At 43.7% G+C, this 12,349-nt stretch overlaps 1 protein-coding gene across 4 annotated transcripts in view; it reads left to right on the top strand.

Moving 5' to 3' along the window:
• LOC109634505 (unconventional myosin-Ic) overlaps positions 1–11,868 on the top strand; it is a 46,917-nt gene extending 35,049 nt beyond the window's left edge. For all 4 annotated transcript variants that reach the window (XM_020095016.2, XM_020095019.2, XM_020095018.2 and 1 more), the window contains 28 exons: positions 590–670; positions 1,034–1,213; positions 2,063–2,161; positions 2,437–2,547; positions 3,256–3,327; positions 3,500–3,619; positions 3,829–3,902; positions 4,224–4,329; positions 5,033–5,113; positions 5,417–5,508; positions 5,667–5,761; positions 5,990–6,036; positions 6,199–6,279; positions 6,847–6,952; positions 7,769–7,886; positions 8,117–8,230; positions 8,413–8,489; positions 8,584–8,652; positions 8,786–8,870; positions 9,019–9,178; positions 9,425–9,508; positions 9,611–9,704; positions 9,793–9,848; positions 9,934–10,069; positions 10,160–10,230; positions 10,347–10,444; positions 10,601–10,700; positions 11,133–11,868. In XM_020095016.2, the coding sequence (XP_019950575.1) occupies positions 590–670; positions 1,034–1,213; positions 2,063–2,161; positions 2,437–2,547; positions 3,256–3,327; positions 3,500–3,619; positions 3,829–3,902; positions 4,224–4,329; positions 5,033–5,113; positions 5,417–5,508; positions 5,667–5,761; positions 5,990–6,036; positions 6,199–6,279; positions 6,847–6,952; positions 7,769–7,886; positions 8,117–8,230; positions 8,413–8,489; positions 8,584–8,652; positions 8,786–8,870; positions 9,019–9,178; positions 9,425–9,508; positions 9,611–9,704; positions 9,793–9,848; positions 9,934–10,069; positions 10,160–10,230; positions 10,347–10,444; positions 10,601–10,700; positions 11,133–11,159 (2,634 nt within the window). In that variant the 3' untranslated portion in view covers positions 11,160–11,868. The remainder of the gene's footprint in view (positions 1–589; positions 671–1,033; positions 1,214–2,062; positions 2,162–2,436; positions 2,548–3,255; positions 3,328–3,499; positions 3,620–3,828; positions 3,903–4,223; positions 4,330–5,032; positions 5,114–5,416; positions 5,509–5,666; positions 5,762–5,989; positions 6,037–6,198; positions 6,280–6,846; positions 6,953–7,768; positions 7,887–8,116; positions 8,231–8,412; positions 8,490–8,583; positions 8,653–8,785; positions 8,871–9,018; positions 9,179–9,424; positions 9,509–9,610; positions 9,705–9,792; positions 9,849–9,933; positions 10,070–10,159; positions 10,231–10,346; positions 10,445–10,600; positions 10,701–11,132) is intronic.
• The last annotated feature ends 481 nt before the right edge of the window (positions 11,869–12,349 follow it).

Here is a 12,349-nt window from a genome sequence, read left to right on the forward strand (position 1 = left end):
TCCCAGTATTTGAGAACAGCAAAGACCTCATTCTTTCAGTAATCTGTTTAATGAGGAGACATTGTTTTCCTTTTATTTCACTCGTCAACTGTCAGAACAACCAGAAATTCCCTCGACTAGAATGGCACTCAGCCAAGGCCCAATAGGCTCCTTAAATCAAATCTGAAACATGCCTGATTTTTTCCCCCCTTCAACGTCCATGAATTGTTCCCTGGAAAAACAGTAAGAAAACTTCCCTGTGCTGTTAAAAAAGCGGGAAAAAAAAATACCTGGATCCACCTCCTGATCCAGATGCGCACTAAAATGTAATGGTTTTTTCCTAGACACCACATCCTTCCACCGAGTCTCATGGAAATGTGTAATCTGTGCTACTGTCCTCGACACACACTGTAGGGATCCAACACCTGTGGCTTCACTGCTGCCTTGTTGTCTTCCTTCCTGTCTTCATCGCACTTTCTTGTTCTCTGCTCCCCTGTTATCCCCCCCCCCCCCCTTAATCTGTCAATCATCACTCCTCTCCTCTCCTCTCCTCTCCTCTCCTCTCCTCTCCTCTCCTCTCTCTCCTCATCCCTCTCTATCCTCTCCACAGGCCTTCGGTAACGCCAAGACGTTGCGTAACGACAACTCAAGCCGCTTTGGCAAGTACATGGACATTCAGTTTGATTTCAAGGTGAGCCTGACAGTCGGAGTTACCGTGGCAACCATGAGTGAACGTTGTCAACAACAATTATTTTTCGTTGGGTGGTTGCTTGAAGCAAGAATATTGTTACTTAAGAAATACATTTGCAGTCTCTGTGTTAATATAACTGTGATATATATCAGATATATACTGATTTTGTTTCAAAAATATTGAATATAACTTTTTTAAGTATATTTAATCGCATCACTTTTTTCGTACCTCCGCATAATATACTATGCACTATCCGTACCTGCATGTTATATCAACCCTTCAACACCTCCTCAGTACCCCAGCCTCACCCACTCCTGCTCTTCCTCCTCCCCTCCCCCTCCCTGGTATTTGTCCCGTCGGCAGGGTGCCCCCATGGGAGGTCACATCATCAACTACCTGCTGGAGAAGTCCCGCGTGGTCCACCAGAACCATGGGGAGAGAAACTTCCACATTTTCTATCAGCTGATTGAGGGAGGAGAGGAGGACCTGCTGAGACGCCTGGGCCTGGAGAGAAACCCTCAGCAGTACCAGTACCTCGTCAAAGTAAGAGTCTGGTATTGTCCTTTTTGTGTCTCTGACGTGATGTCGAAGACAATAAAGACGTTTTCAGACATAAACTCCTCTGAATGTCGACACAATGGGGTCTGGATGTTCTCTGGAGTTTGCCTGTCACACATGAACAACGCAGCAGGAGGTTTTCCGCTCAGACGTGTTCACAACAACACAGAAATCACCAAAAGCTCTCTTGACATCTTGCTCTGTGTCTTCTGTGTCTCTTCCTTCATCTCATGTCAGCTCTCCTCCATCCTCTGTCAAATAAAGGCAGAAAAAAAAAAAAAAGTAAAATACAAGAAGTTATTGTTTTAATCCTTTGATTCACCTGAGAGAATTTGGTACATGCTGTGTTTGGAATGTTATTTATTTCAAATGCACCGTGTACATTCATAGTTAACTCTCAATGACGTTATCCTGTAATCACGCCTTTGGTTACAGTCTTAATCATGTGTATATAGTGCAGGGACGGTGCAGGACATCTTTGTCCCACTCACACTTGCATTTTCTCTCTGTATCCTGTTAGAAGCCATCAGTCTGTACCGGGTGTGTCCCAGTGGGAGTTCTGCTTAATAGGCTCTTAGTCAGGGACTCTCGGTGCGGCGAGAGGAGCTTGTCTCAGTGGGGAACTACTCTGCCTTAAGGCTTTACTGCGACTGCTCAACAAAAACACCTCACCTACTGTATGTGTGTGTGTGTGTGTGTGTGTGTGTAGGTGTTAACTTTACATGTAAATGGGTGTTTACTTGACGTGGAATCACCCATTTACACACAAACTAGATGTTAAATAAAAAGCATGTTTACCAGTGTTTGTTTGTGTGTGTTTTTTCGTTTCTATAGGGCAACTGTCCCAAAGTGAGCTCCATCAATGATCGCAGTGATTGGAAGGTGGTGAGGAAAGCCTTGGGTGTGATTGGCTTCAACGAGGACGATGTGGAGGTAAGGACCAAGTACAAGTTGTGTAAATCGAGTGTGTGTGAGGACATGGTCAGTGAGTCCTATCCTTTTCAATTCCTCTAGAAAAGTACAACCTAAGCTTTGCTTATCTTCCAAGTCGCTCATAAAGATAATGTCGACAGTAAAACCTTACAAACCTTATTGTGCCGCAGCCTCTCATCTCTCCACCTTTGTTCTCTCCTATCTCTCTCTCTCATACGTCTCTCTGTATTCTTCTGTCTTGAACACCACCCTCTCATTCGTTTCTCTACCTGTAGGAGTTGTTGAACATAATCGCCAGCGTGCTCCACGTGGGAAATGTGCAGTACGGAGGGGAGGAGGGCAATGCCTGCATCACCTCTGACACACAGATAAAGTACCTGGCCAGGGTAAGATGCTGAACTCAACAGGTTCATGAACACTAACACAACTAACAGACCAAGGGGAATAGAATGAAAACAACAACAAAGGCCTGGGTTCATATTTATTAGCATCTCAGAATCCCTCCTGGGAACTGCACTGACTAGGAGTCACTGACTGTGCAGGTGATACAATGGTACAAGTGCCCGTATCCCGCAATCACAGAGCTTGGTAAATAAATTAACTGATGTTAGTAATGTAAAATTTGACATTTAAATAAAAATATGTTTTTAATCTCAACACCAAAAGGCCTCTTAAAATATGGCACAAAGACGAATGTGATAAAATAGTGGGTTTTTGATGCAGTTGCATAAATGAAAACAACTCTGTCCAGTTACACTAATTAATCCTCATGAGCTTCATATGGAACAAGTGTCTAAATCCACCAGACATTTAGTTTAGAATACGTATATCCACATACAGTGTGTACAAATGCAGGTGAGGACATTCTATCCTGCACTACAAACAAAAACTACATATGTAGATTATTTGTATGCATATGAATTTATTCATTTATTTTTGCTTCAGTCCTTCAGTTGTTCTTGTTGTCAGCAGATATCTTACCCACCATGTCACTGCTGCTGAGTGGCATGACGACATCTGTTTTCCTGCCTGCAGATAATTTATTTGTCACTGGTGGAGCTGTGTTGTGTTCTAACCTTGTTGTGCTTCTCCAGTTGTTAGGAGTGAATGGGGCTGTGCTGACAGAGGCGCTCACGCACAAGAAGATAATTGCCAAGGGAGAGGAGGTAGGTTTGCATACACACTGTCATCGTGGAGCCGGTGTGTGATAATTATTTTTATACAGAGCTCTCCTCTCTGTGTAATGTCTGTTATTGCCAGTGTTTGACGTCTCTGCTCTGTCTCTCTCTCTCTCTGTCTCTCTCTCTCCCCCTCTCTATGTGTTTGTTTCTTAATCAGCTGATGAGCCCGCTGAACCTGGAGCAGGCATCATCAGCTCGGGATGCTTTGGCCAAGGCAGTGTATGGACGCACCTTCACCTGGCTGGTTAACAAGATCAATGCCTCACTGGCGTACACGGTACACACACTATGACACTCATATGTCATTATACTGTACAGTATCAACATGTAGTTCAGACAGAGCGTGACAATGTCTCCTGCTTATTTTGTAGCTACACAGCTCCACCTTGTGGACATTTACAATTTCCACAAAGTGAACAACATTATAACATGTTTGCAGAGACCTTTCATAGAAATAAGGACGTGTTCTGTATGTTTCTCTAACAGGATGACTCCTATAAGAATTACTCTGTCATCGGTCTACTGGACATCTACGGCTTTGAGGTCTTCCAGCACAACAGGTACGGTTTAAATTTGTGGTCCATTTTTGATTCAGCACAGACACTGACAACTTATTTAGGGCTCAGGATGATTCCTATGTGTCTTTCATGTAATATTGTGTCTTGACTGGTGCAAATAGTCCAAAGGCTCATTCGAGACACATTTCTGATGATGTTAGACGACTCGTGGTACAAACCAGTTGATATCTTATCTCAAGATAACACTAGAGGCCTGACTCTCAAAGTCATGCAGTCCCGAAACAATGAGAAGTCCAACATATTAACGATCCTGTGTCTTGTTATTTTTTATCCAAGCTAAGCTGTTTTTGTTATGTGCTTCAGCTTCGAGCAGTTCTGCATCAACTACTGCAACGAGAAACTGCAGCAGCTCTTCATCGAGCTCACCCTCAAGTCAGAGCAGGAGGAGTACGAGGCCGAAGGCATCACGGTCAGACATCCTTCTTCTCCACCTCACTGTCTGCTTCCTCTCTCCCTTCACCCCCTCCAATGAAATGATGTGAAAACCTGAGTCGTGTTGCTCAATTCTCTGTTAGAAATTAATCATTTAACCCTGTTAATGATCTTTTATTTATTCATAAGTAACCTTTTAAAAGTCTGAATAAACACTATGTGTGTTGGTATGATCCTTCATTTCTATTTGTTGCATTTCTACTGCGTTGTTTTGCATCTTTGGAACAAGGGGCCTTTTTGTGTTCTGCCTAATATAATTGCACTGGTCAGAGAGAAAACAGGTTGTGGGAGAAACTTGGATTCACCTCTCAAAGAGCCTATTATCATGTGTCATCGGGACTGTGGGCCGCACTGACGGTCATCTCTGGGAATTATGTGGCAGTTACTCCGAACATAACCAAACATTCTCACTAAGCCTGTGGAGCTTTGAGTTCATGCCTGTTCACAAACAAGTGGGTGAGCGACGTGTACGTGTGCCAGGATTCCTGTAATTCTGCACACGATTGACTTAACGGTCGTTAAATAGAATAGAACAGATGAAATTGTTTTTTTAACACTAAACTTTTGACCCTGGGGAATAAAATAGATGGCAGAGGCTTAAACACGGTGTCATTATTGATACCCAGCACACGATTCATTTTCTTATTATGTCTGAAGTATACAGTGGTTTGTGTTTTCAGTGGGAGCCGGTGCAATACTTCAACAACAAGATCATCTGTGACCTGGTGGAGGAGAAATTCAAAGGCATCATCTCCATTCTGGTGAGGAGAACCTCTGCTGCAAAATCCTTTTAAAACTTTGTGTTCATCCTACCTGGTTTATCTGCAATTAAGATCTTATAGTCAATGTTTTTCATAAAAGGAAACTGAAGCGTGTTGAGATGAATAATCAAATGTGATGTAATGTGTTAATTGAAGTTCTTTGGAGGTGTTGATGGGAATATTTTATCAACTTTGGACAAACCCATACAAGCTGTGTCCCCCCTGCTGACATATTCTTTACATTAAGCTAATCGTCTGTTTTCCTCGTGTGAGATCGTGACTGACTGCTGCTCTCTCTCTCAGGATGAGGAGTGTCTGAGGCCCGGAGACGCCAGTGACGTCACGTTCCTGGAGAAGCTGGAGGACACTGTGGGAGGACATGCACACTTTGTCACGTAAGTCTGATCTATTGAATTGATAATCTTGTCATCTGTAACTCCCGCAATAACACACATAATATCCTGTTTGCTGGTGGTACCAGACTTTGAACAACTGCTCATGTCTCCGGTCTGTTTGTCGCTGTGTCTGTGATGCGTGTGTCTGTTTCCTGCAGTCACAAGCTGGCTGATGCAAAGACCAGGAAGGCGATGGGTCGTGATGAATTCAGACTGCTGCATTACGCTGGAGAAGTCAACTACAACGTCAATGGTGTGTGTGTGTGTGTGGGCTAATAGGTCGAGTGGTTATAGGGTTAGGAAGATCGGCCGTGGCTGCAGGACCAGTATGACATCATGTCTTTTGGTTTGGTTGAATGTAAGATGATAAAGAGTAGATGTCGGGGCTTTGCACATTTAAAACTTAAAAACTGAATGAAATAAATTCCAAAGCACTGTAATTGATTTACTGATGGATGTTAACTTTTTATCGCCTCCTCAGGATTTTTGGACAAGAACAACGACCTGCTCTTCAGGAACTTGAAAGAGGTGAGACTGAGTTTAGGATGAACAGGAAGAGAAATCAACGAGGGGAGTTGATATGATGGGAGGCAGCATTAGAACATGTTAACTGCAAAGGTTGTTTTATTTTGACAGTGTGATGCTGGCGGTGGAAAGTCGTGATTTAAAATGTCCTGTGTGTGTCTGCAGGTCATGTGTATGTCAGAGAACAAGATCCTCAACCAGTGTTTCGACAGGGAGGAGCTGAGTGACAAGAAACGTCCTGATACAGTGAGATACCTTATTTGTGTGTTTGTGTGTGTGTGTGTGTTGAGCTTTTCACTCCTATGAATCATGCTCTCATGCGTCCCAGCATACTTTCCCACAGATAAACAAACAGTGGTGTGTTTCCCTCTCCAGTGGGGGGGTCTTGATGGGGATTCTCTGCGACCTCCCGCTCACTGAAGAATGCCCTGACACTTAATGCCCTTCACATACACACACACTCTCAGACAGACACACACACACACACACACACACACACACACACACACACACACACACTTGGAAAAGGGTGCTGTCACAGGCTGGTAAGTCAGGAGTCCCAGGCATCCACACTGGGCCCAGTGTTCAGTCTCTACTGGACTGTCACAGTCACATCAGCCACTCCTCTGTTTACGTAGCTCTTCTTAGGTCATCAGCTTGTCTGTAGGCTTCCACACTCATCCGCCGCTCACCTCCTCACTTTCTGCTCTCCTTCAAGTCCCTCACTTACCGACTCGTGTCCTTCCCCGTCCTCTCACCTCCTTCTCCATCACTTCCTAACCAGCTTCTGTCTGTCTGCGTCTGCCCTTCCAGGCAGCCACCCAGTTCAAAGCCAGTCTGGCGAAACTCATGGAGATCCTCATGTCCAAGGAGCCGTCGTACGTCCGCTGCATCAAGCCCAATGACTCCAAGCAAGCAGGTACAGAGTCTAGTGTTGTTATTTTGCTCAGTGTGGCGCCGGATAGGAACAAAGAAATGCATAATATTGTTCGGTAAAGCGACTGGACATTGTGTGATGTTTTTTGTGGAACGATGTATTAGAACATGGAGCTTTCTAGCATTTTACGCTTAATCATGGTTTGACTTTCCCTCAAATTGTCCACATTTCGTCCTAATGTTAAATATTTTACTTTGAAAACCTGCTTTTGATGTTGGACATTCTGAAAAACCTTTTATTTACAAAAACCTGTTTATTGATTCCAGAAGCAAAAGGCTGTTGAATGTTCTCTGTCTGAATTTCTCTTATTTATTTGTTCTTATTTCTTATATTATTCTTATTCTTAATAGAATACTTTTAATTGAGTTATCAAGTCTCAATTTATTCAAATTATAACATTTATTATTAAACACACTAAAGGTTTCCACTGGTTTGTTGACAGTTTAATGTAACGTTTGCTGCAAACAGAATAGAAGCAGCTTAGCAGCTTCAACGAGCGGATAATTCCCCTGATATTTTCCTGCTAATCAGGAGCTTTCACTAATTCCAACCCAAACAGTTTGTTTTCAGCGGCATCAGAGGCTGCAGTGTGACTCTCCGTGTGGTCGTCAGTATATTGACCCGGCCTTTGTTTCTCTCCACAGTCGGCCTTTTGTCCATTTCACACAGTTTCTCTGTCCCTTGTCACTCCTACTCCTGCTGTTTAGCATTCACTGGTTTTCTCTGGTTCATTTTGTCCAACAAGATGTTACATTTCTCTCAGACCCTGCTCTCTCTCTCTCTCCTCCCTGTGCCCAGCTCGATTTGATGAGGTGCTGATCCGTCACCAGGTCAAGTACCTGGGACTGATGGAGAATCTGAGGGTGAGGAGAGCCGGCTTCGCTTACAGACGCCGCTACGAGGTCTTCCTACAGAGGTGATCACACACTTTCCCTTTTACTACTAGTGTGGCACAATCACACGTCAGCACTTTTTTTATATCCACACTTTCATGTGCTTTTGGTGGACAACAAATATCAGCTCCTAATTTAGTCAAATTGTTATTTAGATCAGGACTTCTTGTTATGACGTGATGTTTAAACGACTTTTAGGCTTTATTCCGAAACCAATTGAACTTGTTTGTGTTTGTTTCATATGTTCATGAAGGTATAAGTCCCTGTGTCCAGACACGTGGCCTAACTGGCAGGGCAAGCAGGCCGATGGAGTGGCCACACTGGTCAAACACCTGGGATACAAGCCGGAGGAATACAAACTGGGAAGGTGTGCAACACACACACACACACACACACACACACAGAGATAAAGACACGCAAATGTGTTAAATATTTAAAAAACTAGTTTTTACTCATTAAAAACCTTCCCCCTCGTGATTTTTATATCCTCTTTATACTGTTTGACGTGTTTGTAAAACACTATGTTGGGTGATACATCTGTTTTTTCAGATCCAAAATCTTCATCCGTTTCCCAAAGACCTTGTTTTCCACCGAGGACGCGCTAGAGACCAGGAAACACAGTATTGGTAAGAGTCAGTGAGTCATGACATGGCCGTCTACCTAACAGATCTTGTGTCAGAGATCTTAACTGTTCTCCCGTCGCCCTCTGTCTCCTCACAGCCACCAAGCTACAGGCGGGATGGAGAGGCTACAGTCAGAAGTCCAAATACCAGAAGCTCAGAACCGCAGGTGAAGACTTACTCTCATCTTTCCTGTGATCAAGCTGCGTTTTCTTTCCTTGACAGATTATTTACTTACAGTGTGTCTGAAGATGGAGTCATAGTTTGTTTGGGAGCTGTAATGTATTTAATGTGTCTTGCAGCTATTGCCATTCAGGCATGGTGGAGGGGGATCCTGGCCAGGAGGAGGGCCCAGCGCAGGCGTCAGGCTGCTGACACCATCCGCAGGTACAGACCAAAGAGGACAAATCTGATTCACTGTGTGATAACTTCACTTTCAACACCAAGCAAATGGATTCATTCACTAGATGCCATCATCAATCCCTTTTTTTTTTTAAAGAGAATATATTTATATTGTCCCTCGTCTCACCCTCAGGTTCATCAAGGGCTTCATATACCGCCACAAGGAGCGCTGTCCAGAGAACGAGTATTTCCTGGATTACGTCCGCTACTCGTTCCTCATGAAGCTGCACAGGAACCTGCCCAAGAACGTCCTGGACAAGAGCTGGCCAGCACCTCCAGCTGCTCTCACTGAGGTACATACGAGAGGCAGATGGTGGAGAAAAAAGATACAAACCAGAAACTCAGATTAGGATTTGACCGAGGACCCTCTAATCTGTTGTGTGCACACAAAAAACGTGATTTCTTCTATATTCAGATTAAATTTGAAAGATGAAAATAGTTTGTATGAATGGGAAATCTGATCCTAGTTGTCTCTGCTTCACATGCAGCACTACTGAAAAAGGAACTTTAATGAAAACTCTCTCTGTCTTTCTCTTTAGGCATCAGAGCATTTGCGTAAGCTGTGCATGCAGAACATGGTGTGGAGCTACTGCAAGAAGATCAGTCCTGAGTGGAAACACCAGGTGACTATCGGCCCATCTCCAGTCGCGTCAGGCTCTGTGTGATCTGATACGTGTGTGCTGCTTCCTTCATTTACATCACTGACATCTACTCTGTGTGATTAGTTGGAGCAGAAGATGATCGCCAGCGAGATCTTTAAGGACAAGAAGGACAACTACCCACAGAGCGTGCCCAAACTGTTTGTCAGCACAAGACTCAGTGAGACTCAGATGTTTTTGAGAAACTTCACAGACTTCACAGTTCACACAATGAAACTGATTGTAACAGCCTGTGTCCTCTGGTTCAGATGGAGAGGACATCAACCCCAAGGTGCTGCAGGCTCTGGGCAGTGAGAAGATGAAGGTCTGTAGAGAAATGCTTTCAAACAAACAGCGGTTTATAAACTGTGGCTTCTCTTCACCACCGGTGTTTTCACTTCTGTTCCCAGTATGCAGTGCCAGTCACCAAGTACGACAGGAAAGGCTACAAAGCTCGACCCCGCCAGCTGCTCCTCACCGGCAGCAGCGCCGTAATCATAGAGGAAGCCAAACTCAAGCAGCGCATCGACTACGGAGCTCTGAAAGGTCAGAGGTCAATGAGACAGAGTCATCGTTGCTAAGGGGGGTCGATTGTGTTGAGCTCATTAAAGCTTACAAACTGTCCTTCTCCTGCAGGGATCTCAGTCAGCTCTCTCAGCGACGGCTTGTTTGTTCTGCACGTGCCCAGTGACGACAACAAACAGAAGGTGAAGCCGAGGATGTGTCTTAAATTCACTGTGAACGCTACACAACCTCTGCAGGTCGGAGTTTGTATGGATGCGTGTGTTTTCACTGTGGATCTGTTCTGTGGTTTTGTTTCCAGGGAGACGTAGTTCTGCAGAGTGACCACGTAATTGAGACCTTGACCAAGATTGCAATCTGTGCCGACAAAATCCACAGCATCAACATCAACCAGGGCAGGTGAGAGGCAGAGCACAAACATGGAGCTCCCACACGATGCTGATCCAACATTCCTTGTAGACACATGTTCACTCGTACACATGGTAGAAGGTGGAGAGTGGTTAAAAGCGGAGACACCAGTTAACGTCTCTCACTGTTCTTCTGTTGCTTCTCCAGTATAAAGTTTACATTGGCTCAGGGGAAAGAAGGGATCATAGACTTCACACCTGGATCAGAACTACTGGTGGCCAAGGCCAAGAATGGACACTTGTCTGTGGTGAGTGGGTAAAATCATCCATCCAGATATATTTCTAGAATATTAAATATTCTTTACCGAACAATGATTAAAGTTCAAGTTCTGGAAAAACATTTTTATTCCTGTGTTAAGACAGATAAGTTTTGACTGTGTGGGTGTGGTGTGATCAGATTTGATTGACAGTTGCTAAATCTTGATTGGTGCCAGACACATGCGACATTGCACTCTCTTAAAGAAAATATCTTATTAAGTTATTGTAAAACCCTCATCTTATAAGTGGAGCTGATTGAAAAAGTTAAAATTCAAGTGTTATTCTGTGACTGCGGCTCATCGCACCGGACAAGGATGTATAAAAATTCAGTTAATGTAGGTTTAACATCTTTTGTTGACTATTGTCTGCATCTGTCCTGAAGTTAAAGTTACTGACATTTGTCTCCTTTGAATCTCTTCCAGACGGCTCCCAGACTCAACTCTAGATGATGGCCACTCTAAACTAACACCCACAGACACACACATACACCCATACTATACTCCAATCACACGACTGCAGACCCCGCTCTGCGTAAGCCAATCAAATGCCAGCTGTCTCTGCATAGTCGGCATGTGCTTCCAATTAAAAAAAAAAAAAAAAAATCCAGCAAAACTAATTGATATATTTATGTTTATATATTATATTTTTGGGATTAATACTGTTGCTGTTTGAATATTCTGATTTTATATATGAGGCCAAGGAATAACAATATTTTGGTGCATTTTTCTTGCACCATGTGTGTTTATTGTGATTTATTTGGGAACATGACCAAGAGAACGATGAGGGAAGAGTCCGAGTTTGAGACAACAATGAGAAGTCGATTGTTGTCGATGAAAATCAGGGTTGGATGTTGCTTGTTGCCTCTTGTTTTTATTTTTATTTTCCTGTTTACTTTTCCTGCTTGACTAGAAGACTTGATCGTCTTGCTGACCCTTCTTTTCTTACTGGGGAAAATGACTTCTTATTGAGGCATGACGGTGTGTAAGAGCCCAGCTGACAGTTTGTAGGAAATCTGTGGAGAGCTTCAGGGACGAGGAGGATTTAAATCAAAAGGCCAGTAGTGTCAGACTCAATCAAAACGAATAGTTGGATATACTACTGAATAGATTTTAAACATCTGTATTTGTAAAGTAGGAAGCTGGAACGATTCAAATCATGCATTGCAGTGACAACGCTGCAGAAACGAACAAAGCAAGTGAAGAAGTGTGAGTGGAATGTGAGAAGACAGAATGCAGCCGTGGTTTGCTTCATCACCAGGTGCTCGCACCTTTCTCCTTCACCGATGTGTCGCTAACGAGTTCGCTCAAGAGCTGAACATTAATGTACGAAAAAAGAATGACACTCTTTGCCACAAGAGTGAGTGGAGCTGAGGGTGGAGAGAGAAAGTCCTCTGACTGGAGGCTGTCAGCCTCTTACTTTAGTTTCCTCCTCCGTGTGTCTGGACCTGACCTGTGCTCAGCTTCCGCGTCTCTATGACGACCGTTGTCATGGCTACCTCTGACTTGGCTCTGACCAAAGTTATTAAATTTCACCAAAGGCCATCATTTCTTTAGTCGTCGGAGAGCATCCCTCTTTTTCTTCTTCTTCTTCTGTTGTTTTTACAATTGTTTGCCTGTGATAGCTCGTCGAGATCCATAAC

This window comes from Paralichthys olivaceus, chromosome 11, assembly GCF_024713975.1.
Source record: "Paralichthys olivaceus isolate ysfri-2021 chromosome 11, ASM2471397v2, whole genome shotgun sequence".
Lineage (NCBI taxonomy): Eukaryota > Metazoa > Chordata > Actinopteri > Pleuronectiformes > Paralichthyidae > Paralichthys > Paralichthys olivaceus.